Source organism: Podarcis vaucheri, assembly GCF_965113315.1.
Source record: "Podarcis vaucheri genome assembly, chromosome: 14".
NCBI classification, from domain to species: Eukaryota; Metazoa; Chordata; class Lepidosauria; order Squamata; family Lacertidae; genus Podarcis; species Podarcis vaucheri.
The window spans coordinates 45,804,567-45,829,921 of NC_138752.1; the positions used below are offsets into that span (position 1 = coordinate 45,804,567).

Consider the following 25,355-nt stretch of genomic DNA (forward strand, 5'->3'; position numbering starts at 1 on the left):
GATTTTGCTAAAGTGCAGAAAAGGAATGGGGGGGTTGACAAAGAGGCTGGTTGGCTCAGTCCCAGTTGGGTGCAAAATGGGTGGTGTGGCTGCCTGAAGGAGAGGAATGTATCTCATCTCATTTCTCATACGTGCCATGTATAATCTAGTTGAGATTCCTGCATTGCAGAGGTTGGACTAGATGACCCTTGGGTCAATTCCCGATAATCTCATGCCCACTTTTCTGGGGGCCTCATTGAACACGGCATGACATAGGATGAACCTTTGCATTCAGTTCCGTGGGACTTTGGAATAAACCTGCAAAGGGGCTGTGTTGCAAGGCTGAGATCTTGTTGATCGATCCAGTCTCTTGATCAAGGATATCTTAATGGTGTCCTTGACCAGATGGCCACCTGACCCCCTGCTTAAGCACAGGAGGAGCCAAGGCAGACTGTTCTACTGTTGAACTGCTCTGACAGTTCAGAAGTTTCTCCTACTTCCCTGCAATCCATTGGCTCTAGTCGTGTTTCTCATAGAACTCTGGACATTTCGCAGGGAAACCAAAATGCTTGTTTACAAAGCTATTGTACTACCAACCTTATGCTTGTGAAACATGGACCACTTATAAATGCTATCTCCAGCTCCTCAAAAAATTCCATCAACGGTGTCTCCCAAAAAATGTACACATCACTTGGGAAGACAGGCGAACTAATACCAGTGTACTGGAAGAAGCAGAGATCACCAGTGTTGAAGCAATGATTCTGCAACATCAACTTCATTGGACTGGTCATGTGCGGATGCCTGATTATCGTCTTCCAAAGCAACTACTCTATTCCAAACTTAAAAATGGAAAGTGTGATGCTGGTGGTCAACAAAAGAGGTTTAAAGACAAGGCAAATTTTTAAAAATATAGTATAAACACCAACAATTGGGAAACACTTGCCTGCGAGAACAGCCTTTACCAAAGGTGTCACAGGCTTTGAAGACACTCGAACTCAAGACGCAAGGGAGAAACTGTTGGGAATGCCATTCCACCCTTTGCTGCACACATGGGATTGTTGCGTGTCACGTCTGTTTACATTCCAGCACAGATTGCTGGCGTGAGCAGAACTTCCACTCTGTATTGCTTTTGTTTTTAGTCTCCGAGAAAACGGCAAGGAGAGATGACATGTTTCTTTGTCCTAATTTATGTATAATAAATGCATAGTTTAGTATGTGTCTACAGCCTCAAGCCTCTTCTGTTGTGCAGTTTACATTGCTGAGTAAAGTGTGCTCAAGTCTGCAAGCTTGAGTCGCTGATGCATGTTGAAGCAGAGGTTGATGAATTTCTGCAGCGGCAAGGCTGAGCGTGCTAAGAGGAAGGCACGCTTGGCAAATCCACATCGTGATGAACTTCCGCCCAGAAATCAATGTCCCCACTGTGGATGGACATGTGGATCCAGAATTAGCCTCTACTGTCACATTGTTAGAATCAAGACACCTTACTTGGCTACGAGTGATTGGTAAAGTAAGAGTTTTCAGATCTTATACACACTTGCTTGGGAGCAAGCACAACTAAATTTCAGAGCTTACTCCTGCATATAGAATTGTGCTGTCTTACATAGATTTCATTGGGTGCAAGAACTACTGAATTTAATAAAAGCCTTTGTTTTTAGTGCCCACCCCTGCTCCTAAGCAAGTGCACATAAGGATGACCATCTTTAATTCTCCAGATAAATCTGCAAAATTGGGCATCAATAGTACACTTGGTGAGAACATGAATGACTGCCCTGTTTCTGCATTGATTTGTGGCAGGAGGGTTGTTTTTTTAAGGTTTTTACAGATTAAAAGCTTTGCAACTAGGGCAGCTAAAAAATGCATGAATGGAACACAGTGCCATGTGAATACAGTATTATTTTTCAAGAGGTATTTTGTTGGTGGGGAAAATGAAACACTTTGGAGCTGTATTTGAGTCTCTACCCACCCCAAGCAGGAATATATAATGCAGTAAATCTTAGCTGGCCAGAAATATTTTATGGTAATCTCTCAACTTTCCCACTTAACTTTGTTTCTCTAAGAACAGGGGAGAGGTTGCTGGAATGAAGTGTGGAAAAGATAAATGGTGACATGGATTGGTTGGATGCAGAGAAATGGTGGGGGGATCCAGCTGGGGAACCCCCAGAGGAAGAAAAATCAGAGCCCTGGGAATGGCGGTGGGATTCCCAGGAAGAGGAAGAAGGACTGGGAGGAGGAGGTGTAGGAAGCTGAAGAGGTAACAGGGCCTAGTGAGCAAGGAGAGTGTGATGCTATATATAGCATCAGGGGGAAAGAACCCCCAAAACAACTTACCCCCGGCAAATCACCCTAATTTGGATAGCATTTCCCCTCCCAGAAAATGTTCTCATGCTCGGAAAACCCACATAACTGTATTTATCTCACATTGACTTCTTTCTGAATAGGCATGTGAAGCAGGTACAGTGGTACCTTGGTTTTCAAACGCCGCAGAAGCCGACGTTTTGGTTTTCGAACACCGAAAACCCGGAAGTAAATGCTTCCATTTTCAAACGTGCCCTGGAAGTCGAACGGCTTCCACACGTGTACACGTTATTTTCCCCCTGTTTTCTGCATACCACCCTTTGCGCCTTGGTTTTCGAACGTTCCAGAAGTCAAACGGTCTTCCGGAACAGACTACACTCGAAAAACCAAGGTTCCACTGTATGGGGAACCTCTGGCCTTCCAGATCTTTCTGAGCAAGAACTCCCTTCATCCCTGACTTGCTGGGCTGATGGTAGTTGTAGTTCCACAGCGTCTGGAGGGCCAGAGGTTCCCCTTATCTGTAGTATTTTTAAATACTTTATTTAAGTATTTGATGCACCCTTTATTTTGTATCATAAGCTGCCCTGGGCGTTTATTTAAAGGGCGGGATACAAATCAAGAAAAGCAAACAGTTCCTCTCTTCAAAATCGTTGCTAAACCAACATATCCATGCACAGTCGTGGAAAGAAAGAAAAAGAGCTCACCAAGGTTGTTTTCTATGGGATTAAGCTTTATTAAGACTATGCATTCAGGACTATTTTGCAGGAGACAGCTGAGGCCTGGCCTTCGTAACATTTTCCGTCCTTGACATGAAAATGCAAGCAGGGTGCACGGAGAACAGACTTGTTCCAACTCAGAAAACATATCAATATAACCTTCTTGGTAAAGAAAATACGCTCCGGGAGAAGGGATGGGGTTTCAAGCTCCTGTATATGGCGGATGCTTTGATAACCCCCATTTCTCCCCATTCTCTTCACTTGCAACTTCCCCTCTGTCTTTTTCTCTGCGGGTGTCTTTTCCATTGCCTTAAGCTGCTCCAGTCCTCTCTAGGGAAGCCGTCCTGCAAGAGGCAGCTGCATGGAGACGCTTTGTCAATCCGCCTGCAAAGTTAAGCACAGTTGGGACAACGTCAGTTGCAAAAGGATATGGAGGGAGAGCAGAAGGGCAAACACAGAAGGGGCAAACAAACAAGAGCCAGTGGAATAGGGGGTTGGACTAGATGACCCCTGTGGTCCCTTCCAACTCCACAATTCTTTGGAGAATGAATACAGAAAAAGATCCTGATTCATGGAGAGTCACATACCCTCCAAGTGTCCCTATTTTCCAGGGACATCCCTGATTTAGAGAAATCAACCCAGTTTCTGATTTGATCCCGGAAAGTCCAGCTTTTGCTTAGGATGCCCCTATGTTCATTGGAGAAACGTTGGAGGGTATGGAGTTATCTGACACCCCCCCCCCGAGCCATCTGAAAGCAATCCTTCTTAGGGAAGTTTTAAAAAAATGTTTAATGTTTTATTGTGTTTTTATATACGTTAGAAGCTGCCCGGAGTGGCTGGCGCAACTCAATAAGATGTGTGGGGCATAAATAGTAAAATAATAATAATAGTAATAATAATAAATTTTATTTATACCCTACCCTCCCCGGCCAGAGCTGGGCTCAGGGCGGCTAACACCAATAAAATTTCAGAAAAATATAATAAGAAAAAGAGAAAATCAATTTAAAATACAGGTTAAAATGCAATTTAAAATGCAACCTCGTTTTAAAAGTCAAAACCGTAAGGGGAGGGAAACATAAGGGTCAGACTAAGTCCAAACCAAAGGCCAGGTGGAACAGCTCTGCCTCGCAGGCCCTGCGGGAAAATGTCAAGTCCCGCAGGGCCCTAGTCTCTTGTGACATTCCATTATGGAATGGGACGTCCCTATTTTCATCGGAGAAATGTTGGAGGGTAATGTAGTCAAAGCAGAGCAATGCCCTTTCAAAATGTGTTGGGGAGGGGAGGAGTTTATTGGTTTGTTTTTGTTTTTATGATGTGTTTTGTGTTGTTATATTGTGATTTGATGTTGCAGCTGCCCTGAGACCTGCGGGTATAGGGCGGGATACAAATTTTATTATTATTATTATTATTATTATTATTATTATTATTATTATTAATCCAATTGGCCACGGAGAGAACAGGATGCTGGACTAGATAAGCCTCTTCTTGTGCTCCTAATTCTCTTCCTGCTCAGCTGATCTGTGCAGATCATCTGAGAAGGAGTTGAACTGAGCACGCAAGCCCATGTAAGACTGGGGGTGAGAGAAGGTGGGATGGGGTCACACCTATTTCTGCCACACCCACCACTTCCACAGAGGATTAGCCAAGAAGGACCTTGAGCCCCGTCCCCCCAAAAAAGTAGCCAGCCCTAGTGTTGTGTACTAAGCTTGGATCCTAGATCAATAGGCAAGTAGGATCCTAGAATGCAACAACTGATTGGCTTGCAGGAAAAGACCAATCAGGCTCCAGGAGGAAGCTAATCAGCCTATTAGGCTGGTGGGATCCTAGAATGCAACAACCGATTGGCTTGCAGGAAAAGACCAATCAGGCTCCAGGAGGAAGCTAATCAGCCTATTAGGCTGGTAGGATCATAGAATGCAACGACTGATTGACCTTCAGGAAAAGACCAATCAGGCTCCAGGAGGGAAGCAGAATCAGCCAATCAGATGGGACTCGTTGTGTAAATAATGTTTATAAAAGCTTGAGGTTTGGGGGGGCAATTCAATCACTGTTTTACAAGCCGCAATAAAGAGCATGAAATCACTACAGGACCCCGAGTATATTTCACCAAGGTTAAAGGGAGCCCCTCCAAGATCACTTAAAAACCAGGGCAGAAATAGCACACCTACCAGCTGCAGGTTCAAAGAGACGGGAGCTATTCCTCAGCCGTTGACTTGGAGGAGCTGGAGGACTTAGCCACCTGGATTATTTCTACGGAGGTGAATGCTTTCCCTGCTGAGACTCTGTGCCTCGTGCGTAGTTTGTTCAGGGCCGATTCGGCCATCCCAGCCCTCTCTTCAGCATCATCCAACTCATGCACAGTCTTCCGGTACCTCGCCAGACTCTGGTTAGCCTGTTCTTCCTATAGGGAGTTGAAGTGGGGGGGAAAGAGTTTGGTTGTTTTGTACTGGGCGCCTTGAGAAACAGTTTTCGGCCTGCATGCCTGCGTTTAACTGTTTCCCCAAACCTCTCGTAGCAGGAACACATCCGATCCACGCCATATATCTTTGCACATTTCTACCACTTTCACATTCGTAGCTGTTGGGAGTGTTGCGAGTATCAACTCTGTGTTAAGTGGAAATGCTGACTCGCAAGGTGTGAGGTATGAGTCAGCCTCACAAGCGACGGGGAGATGGCTAATAGGTTTAAAGCAGTGTTTCCCAAACTTGGGTCGCCAGCTGTTTTGGGACTACAACTCCCATCATCCCTAGCTAGCAGGACCAATGGTCAGGGATGATGGGAATTGTAGTGTGAATTTAGGATGATGTAGACTGCAACTGGAATAAAAGCTTTACATGGAACAAGGGGTGACTCCAGAGTGCTTCACGGGGTTGCTATCCATCGGTAACAATATTCCACTGGTTGTACCACTTTTAACAGTCATCCTAGGTGCCAACTCCTTGAGGCCCTGGGTGCCCAAGCACCCACAAAGTTCCCCATGAAGGGGCCAGGCACCCACAAATTTCAGTGCCAGGGCCATGCACGCTGAATGGCACCCACGGTCTTGGGCACCCAAAGTTGCGGGGCCAAGCTGGAACTCCTGACAGTTGTGGCTCCCCCCCCCCAATCATGGGAACTGTAGTTTACACCCACACAGAGCTGCAGTTCCCAGGATTCTGGGAGGGGGGGAGACTTGTGTTTTAAATGTGCTTTAAAATGCGTGTTGTGGATGTGACCGAAGCCGAAATGCATTGTTCCTAGAGTACACTGGGATCCCTGATGTTAAGCAGAGTGAGGTGGCAGATGGCGGCAAGTGGCAGCGACGTCACAGCTGCACATCATGCGCCCTTTAAGCAAGCCTGATGGCCCTCTCAAATAAAAGGGCTTCTTTTATTCCTTATGCGTTGATTTTTATCGCATTCCAATTTGAATTCCGTGGAATTTAGACTGCAGTGCAATAGAGCAGAACACAAGAAACGAAAGGAGCAATTAAAAATACCGTATTTTTCGCTCTTTAAGATGCACCAAACCACAAGACGCACCTAGTTTTTGGAGGAGGAAAACGAAAAAAAATATTCTGAATCTCAGAAGCCAGAACAGCAAGAGGGATCACCGTGCAGTGAGGGCAGCAATCCCTCTTGCTGTTCTGGCTTCTGGGATAGCTGCGCAGCCTGCATTCGCTCCATAAGACGCACACACATTTCCCCTTACTTTTTAGGAGGGAAAAAGTGAGTCTTATAGAGCAAAAAATGTGCCAATGTTCAATGCAACAAGATGTTCCACCTCCCACCTTCAGACACAAATCCACAGGTCACAAGCCACCTGCGGACCACAGTTTGGAAGCCCCTGTTCTATATGTGATTCCCCACCCCCTAGTCAATGTGGGAGGCAGGGGAAGAGAGGAATAATGCTCAAGGCCACCCCTGGTACATACAGCTTCCTCGATCTGCCTCTTGTAGGTCTTCATCTTGCTCTGCAGCTTCTCCACCAGCTCCTGCAAGCGCTGGTTGGTCTTGTGGTCCTCCTCCGTTTGGAAGACCAGCTCCTTCAGGCGACGCTCGTTCTTGTGCACGATTTTCATCGTCTCCACGTGGCGCTTCTGCTCCGAGTCCAGCTCTGTTTCCAGCTCCTTGATCTGGATGGGGGAGATGGAGGCCGTGGAAATGTAGAAAGCTACCTTAAACCGAGTCAGATCCTTGGTAGCTCTCGCTCTGGACTGTCTACACCATGGGTAGGCAAACTAAGGCCTGGGGGCCGAATCCGGCCCAATCGCCTTCTAAATCTGGCCCGCGGACAGTTTGGGAATCAGCGTGTTTTTACAATGCTTTTATTTAAAATTCCTCTCTGGCTTATTTGTGGGGCCTGGCTGGTGTTTTTACATGAGTAGAATGTGTGCTTTTATTTAAAAATGCATCTCTGGGTTATTTCTGGGGCCTGGCTGGTGTTTTTACATAAGTAGAATGTGTGCTTTTATTTAAATTGCATCTCTGGGTTATTTGTGGGGCATAGGAATTCATTTATTCCCCCCCCCCAAATATAGTCCGGCCCCTCACAAGGTCTGAGGGACAGTGGACCAGCCCCCTGCTGAAAAGGTTTGCTGAGCCCTGGTCTACACTGACTGGCAGCAGCTGTCCAGGGTTTTGGGCAAGGGGCTGAACCTGGAACTGCCAGCGTGCAAAAAGGATTTCCTCCCACAGGGCTACAGCCCTTTCCAAAGGACCTAAGACAATGTCTTATACTGAATTCACTGGGTGACCGTGAGTTCTAGCATTATATGAAAGAGAAAGAAAGAGAGAGAGAAACTTCTCTCTGTCCAATTCCTGCACATCATTCGATGCACCTCTATGATTTCCCTGAGGGGCAGATGGGACTTGTCAGCCTGGGAAGGCAGCCCATCTAGGAGAAGGAAAACTCTGATCCTAAACCCCTGCTGCCTTGCAGGACATATTCAGGAGGAGAAGCAGCTAAGGAGTAACCCCACACAAATCCAGACTGGAGTCCCTAAGACAGTTGGATGGTGCGTTGGATGGCTCCTTCTGGCAACTCTTGCAGCCAAGCTGTTTCCAAACATCTTGCTCTGCTTTCCTTTGGACCACACCAGCCAGGTCTTGTCATGTGAGAAGCCCAGGACTTCCATACACCTTGCCCTGGCTTGTGCCCCAGGGAAGTCGCTTTGGTGCTGCTAACACAGCAATTTGACTCCACCCCTGGAAGCACACTCCATTGTCTCTTGAGACGGATGCCGATTTAAAAAAAAGTAATGATTTCTCCTCTTAACTGCCTTTTCTGCAGCCCTTAGGGTTCTCTGCTCCCGGCAGGTCTGGGGTTAATCTGAAGTTTCAGCACCTCTCTGTGCATCTTTGGTCTGGAAACATATTTTGGGGACGAGGTCAGAGGCAAGGGGGAAGCGTCCTCCTACCTTGGTCTCCAGCTTCATGATGGTTCGCTTCCCTCCTTTCAGGGCCATTTGCTCAGCTTCCTCCATCTTGACTTGCAGGTCTTTTATGGTGACCTCATGGTTCTTCTTAATCCTCTCCAGGTGCATGGAGTGATCTTGCTCCTGGCGCAGCTCCTCTGCCATGCGGGTCGCCTGGAAGGGGTGGGGAGGGTAAGAAGTAAGTATTAGAATCACCAAGAGCAGCAAGCGTCAGAACTCGGCTCCCTCTCATGTATTCAGAGCAGCCCAACAGAAGGAAGGGGAATGTTGAGTGATACTCAGGGCTATGGAACGCAAGTAGCTGGCCTCAACCTGTTTATTGAGCGTGCATCCTGATATCTTTGTGGGAAAGTGAGGCAATGCTATCTACTGTATTTTATTGTCTCTGTGTACTTTCCCCATCACTTTCCTAACTGCAAATAGCCTGGTTTTTGTTTTGTTTTTTAAATTGTTGTACCAGAGCACTTTAATCCAATTTAATTGTGCAAACCTTAATTTTCGGTGCACAGTCCCTTCTGCAAAATAGTGATAGCCTGGAGTTGACCGAGGTGTGATTAAAAAATAAACAAACATGAATGAAGAGTATGAGATTCCTCATCCTTTAACCTCACATTAGTGATACACAAAGGATCAGCCCTTTCTATTTGCCACCAAAAAATAATAGGCTATAATTATCACTGAGCCTTATTCGGCAGGGATGCAACTCACATCAGCGACTGCCTTCTTTGCTTTCTCGTCCGCCGTTCGGAACTCGCTGATGAGCTCCTCGTGATCATTAGTGATGCGCTGGAGGTCAGATTCCAGTTTCCTCTTGATCACCAGCAGGCTTTGGTTCTGCAGAGGGAAAATAAGAGTTTGGGGTAAGCAATTGCGTACGTCGTCGCAGAAATGCAGAGCCAGACTGCCTGTTCTAATGCCTGAATGCTTCTTTTTTATTGCATGCTTTGAGACAGTTGCCTGTGATGATGGCTGGTGCCACTGGGCCTGATAGGACAGAAAGCAAGGAGAACAACAACAGGCAGCACCAAAACCAGTGACAGGCAGAGCCAGCTTAGTCTAGTTTTGTCCCTGCCTCCCTGCTGAGTTCTGCAAGGGGCTATAATGCGACTAAGGAGGAAAGTCAACAGGGAGTGCCACCATCTGGACTGGCGGCAAGTAAGAAGGCAGATGGACAGTATCGCAGGCAGTAAATCACACCATTCAAGCTTGGAGTTAACTCTTTATTTGCCAAAACATTATCTTCACAGACTTGGCGGAGAGTGCGGCCTAACAAGCAAAGCAGCTCCTTCCCGTTAGGTCTTAGACATAAATCAGTTGCCAAGACTGAAAGTCCCCACCTCCCCACAGCTGTCCCCTCATCTCCAGGGTTTTTTCCAAAACAATTTGAGACTGTTCCTGTATGCGGCTAATTTCTCCTCCACCCTCTTCATGCCTCTGCTGGTTCTGGGAGACCAGCAGGGAGGGGAACTTTTCACAGCAGGAGGGAGAGACACCCACGACTCTTCACCACCTGGGCTCACCTCTGCCTCTTGACCTCCCTCCTCTCATGCTTCTGCCTCTGATTCTGGACTTCTATCTGCCACAGACTCTCCCATCTCACTAAGCCCTGTTACTTCTTCAGCTTCTGACACATCCTCTTCCCAGTCTGACTACTCGGCGGCATCCCACCACCACTGCCCAGGCTCTGAGGCTCCCTCCCTTCTGGGTTCCCCAGCCAGCTCCTCCCATCATTCCTCTGCGTCCAGCCAGTCGATGACTTCTAGGGGCTGGCTAAGGGCGGTCAGACTAGTGAAGCAGCACTGCCTCATTTGCCCTAATGAACCGCTCTCCATTGACCAGTCTAAGCAGGGCATGCGTCTGCTTAGTTCCACCAATGGGTTCAACATGCTGCACATCAAACTGCCCAGCTAGTCAGCCAACCCACACCCAAGACAGGCAGGTGACTATCCTCTGTCCCCACCTGGACGTTGAGTTCATTGTGCCTCTCGGAGACCTCCACCAACTCCTGCTCGAGCAGTTTGCGGGAGCGCTCGCTGCCCTCCAGGCCGGTGCGAACTTCCTCCAGCTCCGTTTGGAGAAGGCTGAGGCGGCGCTCCTGGAGGTTGTACTGTTCCCGGAGCTCTTCATGCTGGCGGGCATCCTCGTCCATCTGAATCTGGAGGTCCTGCAGGTGGAAAAGTAGCCAGTGGAGTCAGGCTGGGGACCACCCCAGATCCACAAGATGGGTTGCACATACAGCACTGCACCTAATATTAGTCACATTCATTAAGGTCCAGCTCCGAGGGCCTTCTGGTGGTTCCCTCACTGTGAGAAGTGAAATTACAGGCAACCAGGCAGAGGGCCTTCTCAGTAGTGGCACCCGCCCTGTGGAACACCCTCCCATCAGATGTCAAGGAGATAAATAACTATACACCTTTTAGAAGACATCTGAAGGCAGCCCTGTGTCTGAAAGTCTTTAATGTTTGATGTCTTATTGTGTTTTTATGCCCAGAGTGGCTGGGGCAACCCAGTCAGATGGGTGGGTTACAAATAATGAAATCAGCAACATCGTTTGGTGTGGCTAACTCAGTTCCACTCATTTCAATGGGTCTACTCTCAGAACTTGGATAGCTACAACCTGTACCTAGGAAGCTGCCTTAGGCTGAGTCAAGCTGTTGGCCTATCAAACTCCATCTCATCTACACTGGTTGTAGACCAGGGGTCTGCAACCCGCGGCTCCGGAGCCGCATGTGGCTCTTTTACACCTTTGCCGCGGCTCTGGGGCGGATACTAGCGAGGGGAGGAGGTGATTTGTGCATCCCGACACTCCCCACTGTGGCGGGCGCTGTACTGGCTGTGACGTCGCATGGGGGCGGTGCGTGCATCAGTCACGCACCGTCCCGACGTCACCTTCCCGCCCACTGTCAGATCAGAGGGCAGCGGCGCGCATGCAGGTCTATGACTGCGAAGAGGAAGATGACATCCCTGTTTTGGACCCCCGGTAGGCCAGCCACGGATAAAGGCATGTTATATTTGTTTTAAATGTCGCAATGGTTTTGCGGCTCCCAGTTTTTTTTTCTTTGGAAACGGGGCCAAGTGGCTCTTTTTGTCCTAAAGGTTGCAGACCCCTGTTGTAGACCAGTCTGCCCACACCCCAATCTGAACTCTGCCAAACTGTACATAATCTGCCCTGAAAAGAGCCATTGCTCAGTGTAGGGTGTGGGAAAGAAAGGCATTTCGGTTCACATTTTGACTGAGCAAGAGCCTTGGCTCAGCGGTAGAACAAGCAAGAAGACCACAGAAGGTCTTGAGATCAACCTTGCCAGCTCTGTCTGAGGAGAACAAGCAACCCGGGGGTTTCTCCAACTTGTGTTAAGCTGCAAAGCTTTTCCTCAGAAGACCATCCCCTCCAGGCAACGGTTTCTCTTCTGCCTGGCTTCTCCCTCCCTTCCTCATGATCTTTTTCTCACCTTGATCTGTTGCTGGAGTTTCTTCAGTGTCTTGACCAGCTCGCTGTTGTTCCTGTTGGCGTGGTCCAGCTGGATCTCCATCTCGTTCAGGTCGGTCTCCATCTTCTTTTTCAGACGGAGCGCCTCAGCCCGGCCTTTCGCCTCCAGTTCCAGGCTGGATTGAAGAGCCTCAATGGCCCGCTGGTGGTTTTTCCTGCCGGGGAGAACAAAGGCATCCATTTGTCTCAATCCACCCCCCTTAGTTTTTTATTTATACTTTTCAAATTTATACCTTTCATTAGTTTCACAATCAATTTAACGTTTCAAAATTTGACGTCCTCCCCCCTCTTTCTGCGGTTCCTTAAATTTATTTTTTAATATCTTCTGCATACCCAAATTCATTTAACTTGCTCATTTAATTATCTACTGTAAATATATACTTTTATATAACGGCACGTTATTACAATAATCCTGCTAATGTTTTTATCTGTTTACAATTTATCTGTAAATATTCAATAAACCATTTCCATTCTTTTATTTAAAAAAATGTTTGTTATCTGGATTTATTATTCTTCCAGTAAGTTTCGCCATTTCTGCATGTTCCATAAGTTTTTATATCCATTCTTACTTCTTCTAGTGTCTCAATCCCTCTCAGTCATGAAGCTCAGTTGGGGATCTTACACTAGTCTGTCTGTCTGTTTGTTTGTCTGTCTGTCTCTCTCTCTCTCTCTCTCCCCCCCCCCCGCTTTCTTCCTCTCTCTCTCTCTCTCTCTCTGCCTAAGCCTACCTCACTGGATTGTCATGAGGATAACATTTGTGCTGTGCCAAAAAATTATCCTGCATTTCGTCATTGTACATTACTGAATAAAGAAATGCCGTCTGAAAATTATCAAAGAGGATTGAAATGGTCATTGAAAATCTCATGGATGGGATACAGGTTTTTGATGCAGTTACCTTGCCAAGTCTCCTTCCTTTCATTTTTCACCTCCTCACCTAGCATTCTGCCCTCCACAGCCTCCCCAGGTGCCTGCACTCCCATAAAAGGCCAGAGGAAGTTGTCGTGAACTCCCCATTTGGGCTTTTTCGAATCGGTCAGGGAATGCTGGCAGCGGTGGAGGCTGCAGAAATGTTTACTAGAAAGAAAACCACACACACACACCCCATCAGCCACTTTTCTAGACCAAGGAAAGCTCAAAATCCCACAACCACTGATATCCCAAATAAGTTAACAAGTGTTCCAAACAGAACAGCTATAAAAGGAGAAGTGATGCTCACTGGGTGGCAGTGTGGAGCAGTGGCTAGAGTGCTGGACTAGGGACAGAGGGACCAGGGTTCAAATCCCCACTCAGCACATTGGGTGACTTTGGGCTAGCCACCGTCTCTGCCTCAACTACCTCGCAGGGTGGTTGTGAGGATTAAAACAAAGATTAAAAAGGGGAGAACCTCATCTCTCTCAAATGCTTCTTTTTTTTTGTTGTTCCCAGTTTTAACCTTCCGCTTCCTGCCTCTCGCCCGCGTTCTGCGCTCCATACCTTGTGGCTTCAAACTCCTCCTCCTTTTCATGAATCCTCCTGTCAATGTCTGCCTTGACTTGCGCCAGTTCAAGCTGGATGCGGATCAGCTTGCTCTCTTCCACCTGTCGGCAGAAACAAGGAGACGTGTGGATGACGTGTTGGTGCTGACCTTTAAAGCCCTAAACGGCCTTGGTCCAGTATACCTGAAGGAGCGTCTCCACCCCCATCGTTCTGCCCGGACGCTGAGGTCCAGCACCGAGGGCCTTCTGGCGGTTCCCTCACTGCAAGAAGCCAAGCTACAGGGAACCAGGCAGAGGGCCTTCTCGGTAGTGGCGCCCTCCCTGTGGAACGCCCTCCCACCAGATGTCAAAGAGAACAACAACTACCAGACTTTTAGAAGACATCTGAAGGCAGCCCTGTTTAGGGAAGCTTTTAATGTTTGATGTATCATAGTATTTTAATATTCTTTTGGAAGCCGCCCAGAGTGGCTGGGGAAACCCAGCCAGATGGGAGGGGTATAAATAATAAATTATTATTATTATTATTATTATTATTATTATTATTACAGGCTCTTTAAAGGTGAAAACAGCTATTGACTCCTTTAGTAGGGACCGATCAGCTACGGGTTTCTGAGCGATGTGGGGCAAAGGACTTGGAACCCCCTTCAAGCTCGGCAAAGGAGCATAACTCCCAACACTTTACCTTAGACGCTCAGGTGCCAATCAAGCTTATTCTTATTTTCTTTTTCATGTACCATTATTATTTTCTCTCTACCTCATAGCACGGGCTTCCTCAACCTCAGCCCTCCAGATGTTTTTGGCCTACAACTCCCATGATCCCTAGCTAGTGGGACCAGTGGTCAGGGATGATGGGAACTGTAGTCTCAAAACATCTGGCGGGCCAAGGTTGAGGAAGCCTGTCATAGCATATCCAAATCTTAAAGGTAAAGTTAAAGGGACCCCTGACCATTAGGTCCAGTCGTGGCCGACTCTGGGGTTGCACGCTCATATCGCTTTATTGGCTGAGGGAGCCGGTGTACAGCTTCCGGGTCATGTGGCCAGCATGACTAAGCCGCTTCTGGTGAACCAGAGCAGCACATGGAAACGCCATTTACCTTCCCGCCAGAGTGGTACCTATTTATCTACTTACACTTCGACGTGCTTTCGAACTGCTAGGTTGGCAGGAGCAGGGACTGAGCAACGGGAGCTCACCCCGTCACGGGGATTCGAACCGCCAACCTTCTGATCAGCAAGTCCTAGGCTCTGTGGTTTAACCCACAGCGCCACCCGCGTCCCGAATCTTAGGATCAGTCAAAGGCTACTAGCCCGGCTTATGGCTATTCTCTGCCACCTTGGTCAGAGGCAATGATGTTTCTGAATATCAGATGCTGGGAATTGCAGCTGTGCAGAGTATTGTCATGCTCAGATCCTGCTTCCAGGCTTCTCATAGGCCCCTGGTGGGCCACCCGAGTGCAACAGCAACTCTCCCTCTTGCAGTTTCCTGCAACTGGCCTTCAGAAGCACCACTTCCTCTGACTGAGCAGGAGACCAATGGAATATGGATGACGATGCTCTTTGCAGGGCTGGAAATGCTGAAAAAATGAGGCTGCTTGTGTTTTTCGTGTTGGCGTTCATCTGTCTCAAGACACAACAGAGTGTGCCAAAGTGACCTCCCCGGGGTGCAATCCTGGGCAGGTCCTGCATGGAGGTCCTGGGCTGCCCACATGACAAGCTGCACCCACCCACCCTTGACCTCACTGATGTGGTCCAAAGGAAAGCAGAGCAAGGCGTTTGGCCCCAGCTTGGCTGCAGGAGTTGCTGGAAGGAGGTGTACAAGGCGCCATCCAACCGTCTTGGGGACTCCACTCTGGATTTGTGCAGGTTTCACTCCTTAGCCTTTTCTTCTCCTGTAGATATCCCGTAAGGCCATGGAGGTTTAGGATCAGAGTTTTCCTTCTCCTAGACAGGCTGCCTTCCCAGGTCGACAAGCCCCATCTGCCCCTCAGTTCCCTCTACAGCACATGCAGAAACTGCCTTCTTGACCCCTGGACCCTCTACTGGTCTTGTCTGCTCAATACTCCAGAGCCTGTCTTCACATGCAGGGGAAGTCCTACTAATGCTTAATAAGTAAACAAGGAATCATTACCTCCAGGGTCGATTCCGCTTCTTCCAGGGCCACCTGCAGCTCGTCCTTCTCTAGCTCCAGTTTCTTCTTCATCTTCTGCAGCTCATGGACACTCCTTCCTCCTTCGCCCAGCTGGTCAATCAGATCTTTAATCTCCTCTGAGGGGGGAAAAAGCACACACACAAATCTTTTCAATGCTTCCGTTGCAAACGGGGGGGGAATGTACCAATCTCTCCATTTTCGTTCCACCGCACTTCTCATTCTTCCGCACCAATTTGTGATTTAAAAACAACTCATGAAAACCCATCAACGTTTGAGTGCGAATCTCTCCTAAGAAGCAATTTTTGCATGTAGTTTTGCCTAACAGGCACACATTTGTATGTGGTTTCCTCCAATGAAATACATTTCGTATGTTTATTTTCACTTATGTGACGCTGTGGGTTAAACCACAGAGCCTAGGACTTGCCGATCAGAAGGTCGGCGGTTCAAATCTCCGCTACGGGGTGAGCTTCCATTGCTCGGTCCCTGCTCCTGACAACCTTGCAGTTCGAAAGCATGTCAAAGTGCAAGTAGATAAATAGGCACCGCTCCGGCAGGAAGGTAAACAGCGTTTCCGTGCGCTGCTCTGTTCGCCAGAAGCGGCTTAGTCATGCTGGCCACATGACCCGGAAGCTGTATGCCGGCTCCCTCGGCCAATAAAGCGAGATGAGCGCCGCCACCCCAGAGTGGACCTCATGGTCAGGGGTCCCTTTACCTTTACACACTTTATTCTAGGATAGAGGTCAGCAACCTGCGGCCCAAGAGCCACAAGCAGCCCATGGGGGTCGTTTAAATGCCCCCCGAGCCACCCCCGAAACAAGCCACCTGCTCGGCGATTCCCTGCACGCTGCGCTGAACTGGCACAGTGCAGAGCGGAGACTCGCTTCTGCAGCACTTCTGTGGGTGCAGACATGATATGGCCCACGGAGCGATCTCCCAGGAGTGAACCGGCCCAGGCGAGGTACACCTTGCCCGAGGTACACCTTGCCGACGCCTGCTCTAGGATATGCATTTTTGGAGATGAATAGGAAGAGCTTGGATTTGATATCCCGCTTTATCACTACCCGAAGGAGTCTCAAAGCGACTAACATTCTCCTTTCCCTTCCTCCCCAACAACAAACACTCTGAGGTGAGTGGGGCTGAGAGACTTCAGAGAAGTGTGACTGGCCCAAGGTCACCCAGCAGCTGCATGTGGAGGAGCGGGGACGCGAACCTGGTTCACCAGATTACGAGTCCACCGCTCTTAACCACTACACCACACTGGCTCTCATGTGTTACTTTGCTTAAGAACTGCAAGGCAAAATTCATGGAAGCGCAAATTTTGAAGAAGGGCTGTATTTCTATCTGTGTTTTGTATTTCAGAAAGTGATAATTAGATCAGTTTGCCTGCCGATTGGAACTGAACCATAGCTTGTCTCCACCCTATTTCCTAACACAAAGAATCCACAGCCCCGGAAACACTTGCCCTGGAGAGTCTTGTTATCCTTCTTCACAGATTCCAAGTGCTCCAAGGATTCCTCATAGGCTGTCTTGAGCTTGAAGTTTTCCGTCATGTACATGCGGCACTCCTTCTGGGAGTTGTCCACCTCCAACTGCAGCTCCTCACACTTCTGGTGCCACTCCGCAAGCATCTTGTCAAAGGCTCTCTGCTTCTTGTCCAGGGCTGCGCAGGCTGCATTGGCCTGGGGGGAGAAAGTCAAGCAGGGCATTTAATAATACAGTGGTACCTATGGTTGCGAACAGGATCCGTTCCGGAGGCCCATTTGCAACATGAGCAGAACGCAACCCGTGCCTGCACATGCGCGGGTCACGATTCACCACTTCTGCGCATGCGCGTGACATCATTTTGCGCGTCTGCTCATGCGCAACTGGCGAAACCTGGAAGTAACCCTTTCCGGTACTTCCGGGTCGTCGCGGGACGCAACCTGAAAACGTTCAACCTGAAGCAAACATAAAATGAGGTATGACAATAATAATAATAATAATAATAATAATAATAATAATAATAATAAATGATTTATTATTTATACCCCGCCTATCTGGCTGGGTTTTCCCAGCTACTCTGGGCGGCTTCCAACAAAAGATTAAAAATAGAAGAAGAAGAAGAGTTTGGATTTGATATCCCGCCTTTCACTCCCTTTAAGGAGTCTCAAAGCGGCTAACATTCTCCTTTCCCTTCCTCCCCCACAACAAACTCTCTGTGAGGTGAGTGGGGCTGAGAGACTTCACAGAAGTGTGACTGGCCCAAGGTCACCCAGCAGCTGCATGTGGAGGAGCGGGGAATCGAACCCGGTTCACCAGATTAGGAGTCTACTGCTCTTAACCACTACACCACACTGGCTCTCGCCAGTGAAAACATCAGTCATTTAAAACGTCCCTAAACATATTATTTGTGAATCGGGTACCTTCTCAAGATCCAGAGTGAGGTCTTCCACTTCCATCTGCAGCCTCTGCTTGTTCTTCTCCATGCTGGCCACCCGGGCTTGAGCCGTTTCAGCCGTCTCCTCTGCCTCCTGCAGCCGGGCAGTCAACTTTCTCCTGGAAGAAGCACCGCGACACGAGAAGGCAAGTCAGCATTGCATCGGTTGTGGGTTTAATACCGTAGGTGGCGGCATCATCCTTCCAGAGTGACATTGCTGCATCCCTTCCTGGCTCTCAGACAGACCCATAACTGGAGATGTGCTTCTATGCACTTCCCCTGACCCCTCTACAGGGATGAGGATGGAGATATCTGGATCTGACTGTAAAGGCGGCGCCAGGTGAACTAATCTGGGGTGGCCATTCCACAGCAGAGAAGGCTGCAACGCAATTGCATTGGGCGCACTCGCTCCAAGCCGATTTCCAGACTAAATTCAAAGTGCCTGTCTTAAAGGCCTCCATGCGGGGATGGGAGACCTTCTGGTACCTTGGATGTTCCTGGATTACAACTCCCATCAGCCCTAACCAGGTTGACAGGGGCAGACGACTGTTGGGAGTTCCAGCAACATGTGGACAGCACATTGGCTATTCCCAAAGATAGACAGGTAAAGGTAAAGGGACCCCTGACCATTAGGTCCAGTCGTGGCCGACTCTGGAGTTGTGGCGCTCATCTCGCTTTATTGGCCGAGGGAGACGGCGTACAGCTTCCGGGTAATGTGGCCAGCATGACTAAGCCACTTCTGGCGAACCAGAGCAGTGCATGGAAACGCCGTTTACCTTCCCGCCGGAGTGGTACCTATTTATCTACTTGCACTTGGCGTGCTTTTGAACTGCTAGGTGGGCAGGAGCAGGGACCGAGCAATGGGAGCTCACCCCGTCGCGGGGATTCGAACCACCTACCTTCTGATCGGCAAGTCCTAGGCTCTGTGGTTTAACCCACAGTGCCGCCCACTGTGCCTAATGTACAAAAGTATAATTTACATGTACTGTTCTACCCACTTGTCTCTGGCCCTGACCAACACTAGCATATGACCCTCAGAAGGTTGACCAGGAGCCCCCTCCCTCTCCCCAAAATCAGGCTCACTTAGTCTCTTCCAGCTCCTCTGTCCTCTGAATAGCATCCGTTTCATATTTGGTCCTCCACGTGGTGACTTCAGTGTTGAGCTTGGAGACCAAGCGTTGCAGCTCTGCTTTGCCGCCTTGCTCTTCCTCCAGCTGCTCTTTGATCAGGTCCAGGTCATGTTTGGTGTTGGCCAGACTTACCACAGCGGCGCTCCGGGCCTACAGACACCAAAGCCATAGCTGCTTAGTACGGTTTCCCGTTTAGTTCCTCTACTTAAAATTTCTACCCTGCCCTTCAGCCCTACGTGGCTCGACCCTGGTAAGCCCAGGTGATCAGAGTGTATTGAGAGGTCCATAGGTACACTCTTCACACCAGGAGTGGCTCAACTGTGACCCTCCAGATGTTGGGCTACAATTTACATCAATGTTTCTCAAACATGGGCCTCCAGCTGTTTTGGGACTACAATTCCCATCATCCCTGACCACTGGTCCTGCTAGACACCCTCAGAAGGTGGTGGACTCTCATTCATTGCTAGACTCCCTCAGTCCTGCTAGACACCCTCAGAAGGTGGTGGACTCTCATTCATTGCTAGACTCCCTCAGTCCTGCTAGACACCCTCAGAAGGTGGTAGACTCTTATTCACTGCTAGACACCCTCAGAAGGTGGTAGACTCTTATTCACTGCTAGACACCCTCAGAAGGTGGTAGACTCTTATTCACTGCTAGACACCCTCAGAAGGTGGTGGACTCTCATTCATTGTTAGACTCCCTCAGAAGGTGGTGGACTCTCATTCATTGCTAGACTCCCTCAGTCCTGCTAGACACCTTGAGAAGGTGGTAGACTCTTATTCACTGCTAGACACCCTCAGAAGGTGGTGGACTCTCATTCACTGCTAGACTCCCTCAGAAGGTGGTAGACTCTCGTTCATTTCTAGACTCCCTCAGAAAGTGGTGGACTCTCATTCATTGCTAGACTCCCTCAGAAGGTGGTAGACTCTAGACTCCCTCAGTCCTGCTAGAAGGTGGTGGACTCTCATTCATTCATTGGTAGACTCCCTCAGAAGGTGGTGGACTCTCATTCACTGCTACACTCCCTCAGTCCTGCTAGACACCCTCAGAAGGTGGTGGACTCTTATTCATTGCTAGACTCCCTCAGTCCTGCTAGACACCCTCAGAAGGTTGTAGACTCTCATTCACTGCTAGACACCCTCAGAAGGTGGTGGACTCTCATTCATTGTTAGACTCCCTCAGAAGGCAGTGGACTCCCATTCACTGGAGGTTTATAAGCAGAGGTTGGATGGCCACCTGCCATGGATACTCAGTACATGAGATTCCTGCCTTGCAGAGGGTTGAGCTAGATGACCCTCAAGGTCCCTTCCAACTCTACAATTCTATGATTCTATGCAAAGCACCCTCCTTCTCAGTGAACCAGAATGTGATGCACTGCTATGAGAAAAAGCAAAATGCTGACACTGGTAGCATACTGGCAATCTTTTGTTTTGTTTTAAAGGAAAAATGGTAGTCCATTATAATTATGAAGACACGTCAGGTCTGGGCCAGAGGGAGCTGTCAGGAGCCAGGAAATAAGACCAATCAAGATTAGGACGTCAACCAGAAGGTTGGACTGGAGAACTAAACAGGGATCAGGGCCACAGAGCAAGCCCAGAAGCACAAGGCTTGCCACAGCTCAGATAATTATTGGTGCTCAGACAAAGTGCCATTGAGTCAGGAAGTCTTCTTATACTCCGTTCTGCCCAGGAAGAGCCAATGGCCAGCCTGGGCGGAGTCAGTCTGGAAGGTTCTACACTGCGAAGCTGCAGTGACGTTTCTCGCCACATGGGGCTGGAGGGTTTGATTGGAGAAGAGCCAGAGTGCCACCCTCCGCGGCAAAGGCCCTACCCTTTAAGGCAGGAATAAGGAACAATAGCGAACCAGCTGAGATCTCCAGCATGCTGCAGTTATGGAGTCCACCACATGGGGCAGCATTCCTGACAGAAGTTTCTTATACTGAGAGGCTGCGCTTCCACCACTCATCCCAAGGGGGCGCTGGTCAGCAGTTCTGGATGAGTCATGCATGTTTTTCAATACAATTATTCACCCATCTTTACCTTGGACTCTTCGTCCAGCTGCCTCTTGAAGTCGTCCACCTGGGAGGTGAGGGACGTCTTGACGCGGAGAATCTGGTTCAGCCTCGTCTGGCTCTCCTCGTGCTCCCGACTCAGCTCGCTGTTCTCAGCTGTAGCAGAGAGTAGGGTTGACGTCACATGGTTGTGTGGTGTCACACGACTGGTGGTGGGTGGTCTGGTCACCTGTCAAACCCCTTTGTTCCGGGGTTCCTAAGTGCATTGCTGGCCCTAAGCACCACGCTTGGAGAGACGTCAATCACAGGGTTGACGAGGGGAGAAAGACGCTGCATTTTGCTTGCTTGATTTGGCTGTGCCAGATGGGAACATGCGTGTACACAACAAAGCCACTTCCAACCTAGGGAGGACGTGGTGTTGCTGCGGGCTTCACGCCCCCAACACATGTGTGGGGGCTGGCTCTCAGAGATTAGGGGAATCCTCAGCCACGTCATCCCCTTGCCAGCCAATCGGCTGGCCCAGGGGGTGTGGCCTGCGCTATTTAAGGCAGGCGCAGCCAGGGATCTCCCTCTTTTGCCGCTCAGCTGCTCCGGTTTCCCTACTGACCTTGCTATGGACCTTGGTTGGTCGCCATTAAGGGGCCTGATAGGAATTTTTCCACTTGGCAAATTGGCTCCAGCCACTTGGTTTTTCGCCTACCTCATAGCAAATCGTCACAACTTCCTTGGCATTGGCGGTTAGGCATTGGGATGGGTATTGTTATGTAGATGGAAGTGGGGGAGGAAGTGCCATCACCTGCCCCGCATATTTAAGGGGAGTCCAATAAAGGATTCCGGGGGGCGTGGCCCTGTCCGAAGCCAAAGGAGGTGAGGGCCTAAGGCACGCCCCCAAGTGGTGACCCAGGGGGAGCTCCTAGTTGATGTGCATCAGCAGGACTCTCCCTGCTGGTGTTAACCCTTCCCGGTTCTTCAAGCAAACAGGCTGAAGCCGGATAGTCGATTAGTCAATACTGCTCATCATCTGTAACCAATAAAGTTGTGGCCAATTTTAGTCCATTAACCTAAAATAACGGTGTTGTGTGTCTTTATTCCTACTGGGGGGAGGTGGGAACTCGCCACGCAAAACAGCAGACCTTAACACCTCCTTGTCAGCGATTGAGCAGGTTAAATCCTGCTGCGTCGGCTGTGCCTTCCAGTTCCTTTCTGGGAACAGGTGTGCACAGCCAAAGAAAGCCCGTAAAAAAGAATGAAAGCCAGCAAAAGAGCTTTCAAGCAGCCCTGCACTCCTCTGGAGGTTCCAACAGTGGATGTGGGCTGCTTGAAAGCCCTTTTGCAAAGAGCTTTAAAGCAGCTTTGTGCTGGTGTTTCAGCCTCTGGTTTTCAGAGGCTGGGAGAGCAGCTCTGGGCTGTTTGATAGCCCTTCAATTTTAGCAAGATTCCAATGCCTCCTGATTCAAGAAGGGAGTTGCACTGGAATCCACAGTTAAAACAAAAGGGGGAAAGCTTTCCCTTATAGCAGAGGTTTCCACACAACCTGGGGACAGCTCAGTCAGTAGAGCATGAGACTCTCAATCTCAGTGTCTTGAGTTCAAGCCCCAGGTTGGGCAAAATATTTCTGCACTGCAGGGAGTTGGACTAGATAACCCTTGTGTTCCCTTCCAAGTCTATGATTCTATGAATATCTATTAAACCCCTTCCTGAATCAGGAAAGGGATTGCTTGGAATGCTGACAAACTGAGCATGATTTTATTCCAGTTCATCAGCTGATGAGCGAGGGTTAAATCCTGGCATCACTTGAAAGGCATGGTTTGGGGGAAACGGACCAATGGGGCAGCCTTTCCCCACACCTGACATGTAAGAAGCCTGAGAATGAAGGAAAAGGAAGGGAGATAAAGGAGAAAGGTCTGCTGCAGTGCTAAGCAGCATATGAAAACCAAGGACTAGCTAAACAGTCCAGGCTTCCACAAACTCGGCCCTCCAGATGTTTTTGGCCTACAACTCCCATGATCCCTAGCTAGCAGGACCAGTGGTCAGGGATGATGGGAATTGTAGTCTCAAAAACATTTGGAGGGCCGAGTTTGAGGAAGCCTGGACTAGTAAGTTAAAATGTAATAAATGTGATATAAACATGTGACACCAGAGGGTGCTGTAGAGCAATGTAATGCAAAATTGCATTGAGAGCTATATAACAATTTAAAAGCGTTTTTACAATCAGTATAGATCCAGCCCAAGAATGAGTTGGACGAAATGTTGCAGGCAACCGAATCAGTCCAGAAAGATCCTGACCTTGGAGCCTGCTCCTGATCGCATTAATTTCCGCTTGGTTCTTCTCCATCTCGGCCAGCCTTGCGTTGGCTTCAGACAGGTTGTCTTCCAGCTTGCGGACATGAGCGTCAGCATTCATCTGCAGAAGAGGTGGAGTGGATGGTATATAAAGCAAAGAGGTGCTCACATCCTTCTTACCTTTTCAAGAGCACCCAAGTCTCTGCGAACAGGAGAAACTGACCCTACCTTGGACTTCTGGATGGTCTCCATGCTGGCGCTGAGGTCTTCAATCTCGGCCTTCATGACCTGCTTGTCTTTCTCCAGCTTGGACTTTACCCTCTGCAGGTTCTCAAGGTGCTCGGTCATCTCCGCCATGGCGTCCGTGTGCTTCTTGCGGAGGGTGGAAGCCGTGGCCTCACTCTGCAAGGCAGCCTCCTCCAGCTCCCGGCGGAGCTTCAGCAGCTCGGCCTCCCGCTTGCGGTTCTGCTCGATCTGGAGGCAGGAAGGCATAGAGGGAGCGGGTGACCACACTGACCTTCATCTGCGTAATGGGTTGAATGGCTCCTCTGTCTTGGCTCCTGCATACCTGAGAGGTGGTCGCCCCGCCAGCCTCTTCCAGCCTGTCGCTGAGCTCTTCCAGTTCCCGGGAGATGTCGCTGCGCTGCTTCTCAACCTGAAGGAAGTTTGGGAAAGAACACATCTTAATACTGGTTTGTTCATGTAATTTTGCACTTCCAACATGCCTTGATGACCCCTGGAATAATAATAATAATAATAATAATAATAATAATACAGTCTTACCTCTACTTATGTATCCCTCTGGATATGGAATCTTTGGGTTACTCCCCGTGCGCATGTGCAGAAGCGCTCAATTGCGCCACGTGCATGTGCAGAAGCGCACCTCTATTTACGTGATTTTCGGAGTGTGAACGGACCCCCGGAACGAATTAAGTTCATATCCGGAGGGTCCACTGTAATAGTAAACGTACTAACTAATGCATCAATTAAAAGGACAAACTAAGACCCCATCTGGGTGCCACAATTTAAGGATATTGACAAGCTGAAACGTGTGCAGAGGAGGGCAAGCAAAATGATCAAGGGTCTGGAAACTATGAGGAACAGTTGAAGAAGCTTGGTAGCGTGGTACGTTTAGCCTGGACAAGATGAGACCTCAGAGATATGAGAGCCACCTTCAAATATATGAAGATGGAGCAAGTTTGTTCTTCCCTGCTCTGGACCTAAACCAATGGCTTCAAGTGACAAGAAAGGCGATTTCGACTAAACGTCAGGAATAACTTTCTGAAGTAAGAGCTGTTGAGCAGTGGAATGGGCTCCCTCAGGAGGTGGTGGACTCTCCTTCCTTGGAGATTTTTAAGCAGAGATTTGGATGGCCATCTGCCATGGATGCTTTAGTCATGTCAGACTAACCTGATCTCGTTTTTTGACAGAATTACAAGCCTGGTAGATGAAGGGAACGCAGTGGATGTAGCCTACCTTGATTTCAGCAAGGCATTTGACAAGGTGCCCCATGATATTCTTGTAAAGAAGCTGGTAAAATGCGGTCTTGACTATGCTACCACTCAGTGGATTTGTAACTGGCTGACTGACCGAACCCAAAGGGTGCTCATCAATGGTTCCTCTTCATCCTGGAGAAGAGTGACTAGTGGGGTGCCACAGGGTTCTGTCTTGGGCCCGGTCTTATTCAACATCTTTATCAACGACTTGGATGATGGACTCAAGGGCATCCTGATCAAATTTGCAGATGACACCAAACTGGGAGGGGTGGCTAACACCCCAGAGGACAGGATCACACTTCAAAATGACCTTGACAGATTAGAGAACTGGGCCAAAACAAACAAGATGAATTTTAACAGGGAGAAATGTAAAGTATTACACTTGGGCAAAAAAAATGAGAGGCACAAATACAAGATGGGTGACACCTGGCTTGAGAGCAGTACATGTGAAAAGGATCTAGGAGTCTTGGTTGACCACAAACTTGACATGAGACAACAGTGTGAC

At 48.8% G+C, this 25,355-nt stretch overlaps 1 protein-coding gene across 1 annotated transcript in view; it reads right to left on the minus strand.

The window, feature by feature from the left end:
* Window positions 1-2,983: 2,983 nt before the first annotated feature.
* MYH16 (myosin heavy chain 16) overlaps window positions 2,984-25,355 on the minus strand; it is a 62,528-nt gene continuing 40,156 nt past the window's right edge. Inside the window, exons 29-44 of the mRNA XM_082199605.1 lie at window positions 23,923-24,009; window positions 23,583-23,828; window positions 23,358-23,475; window positions 21,100-21,227; window positions 19,014-19,210; window positions 17,917-18,049; window positions 16,977-17,193; window positions 15,494-15,630; window positions 13,367-13,470; window positions 11,856-12,048; window positions 10,367-10,570; window positions 9,115-9,240; window positions 8,389-8,559; window positions 6,904-7,104; window positions 5,159-5,391; window positions 2,984-3,374 (exon numbers count right to left, since the gene is read on the minus strand). Coding sequence (XP_082055731.1) covers window positions 5,185-5,391; window positions 6,904-7,104; window positions 8,389-8,559; window positions 9,115-9,240; window positions 10,367-10,570; window positions 11,856-12,048; window positions 13,367-13,470; window positions 15,494-15,630; window positions 16,977-17,193; window positions 17,917-18,049; window positions 19,014-19,210; window positions 21,100-21,227; window positions 23,358-23,475; window positions 23,583-23,828; window positions 23,923-24,009 — 2,469 coding nt within the window. The 3' untranslated portion in view covers window positions 2,984-3,374; window positions 5,159-5,184. The remainder of the gene's footprint in view (window positions 3,375-5,158; window positions 5,392-6,903; window positions 7,105-8,388; window positions 8,560-9,114; window positions 9,241-10,366; window positions 10,571-11,855; window positions 12,049-13,366; window positions 13,471-15,493; window positions 15,631-16,976; window positions 17,194-17,916; window positions 18,050-19,013; window positions 19,211-21,099; window positions 21,228-23,357; window positions 23,476-23,582; window positions 23,829-23,922; window positions 24,010-25,355) is intronic.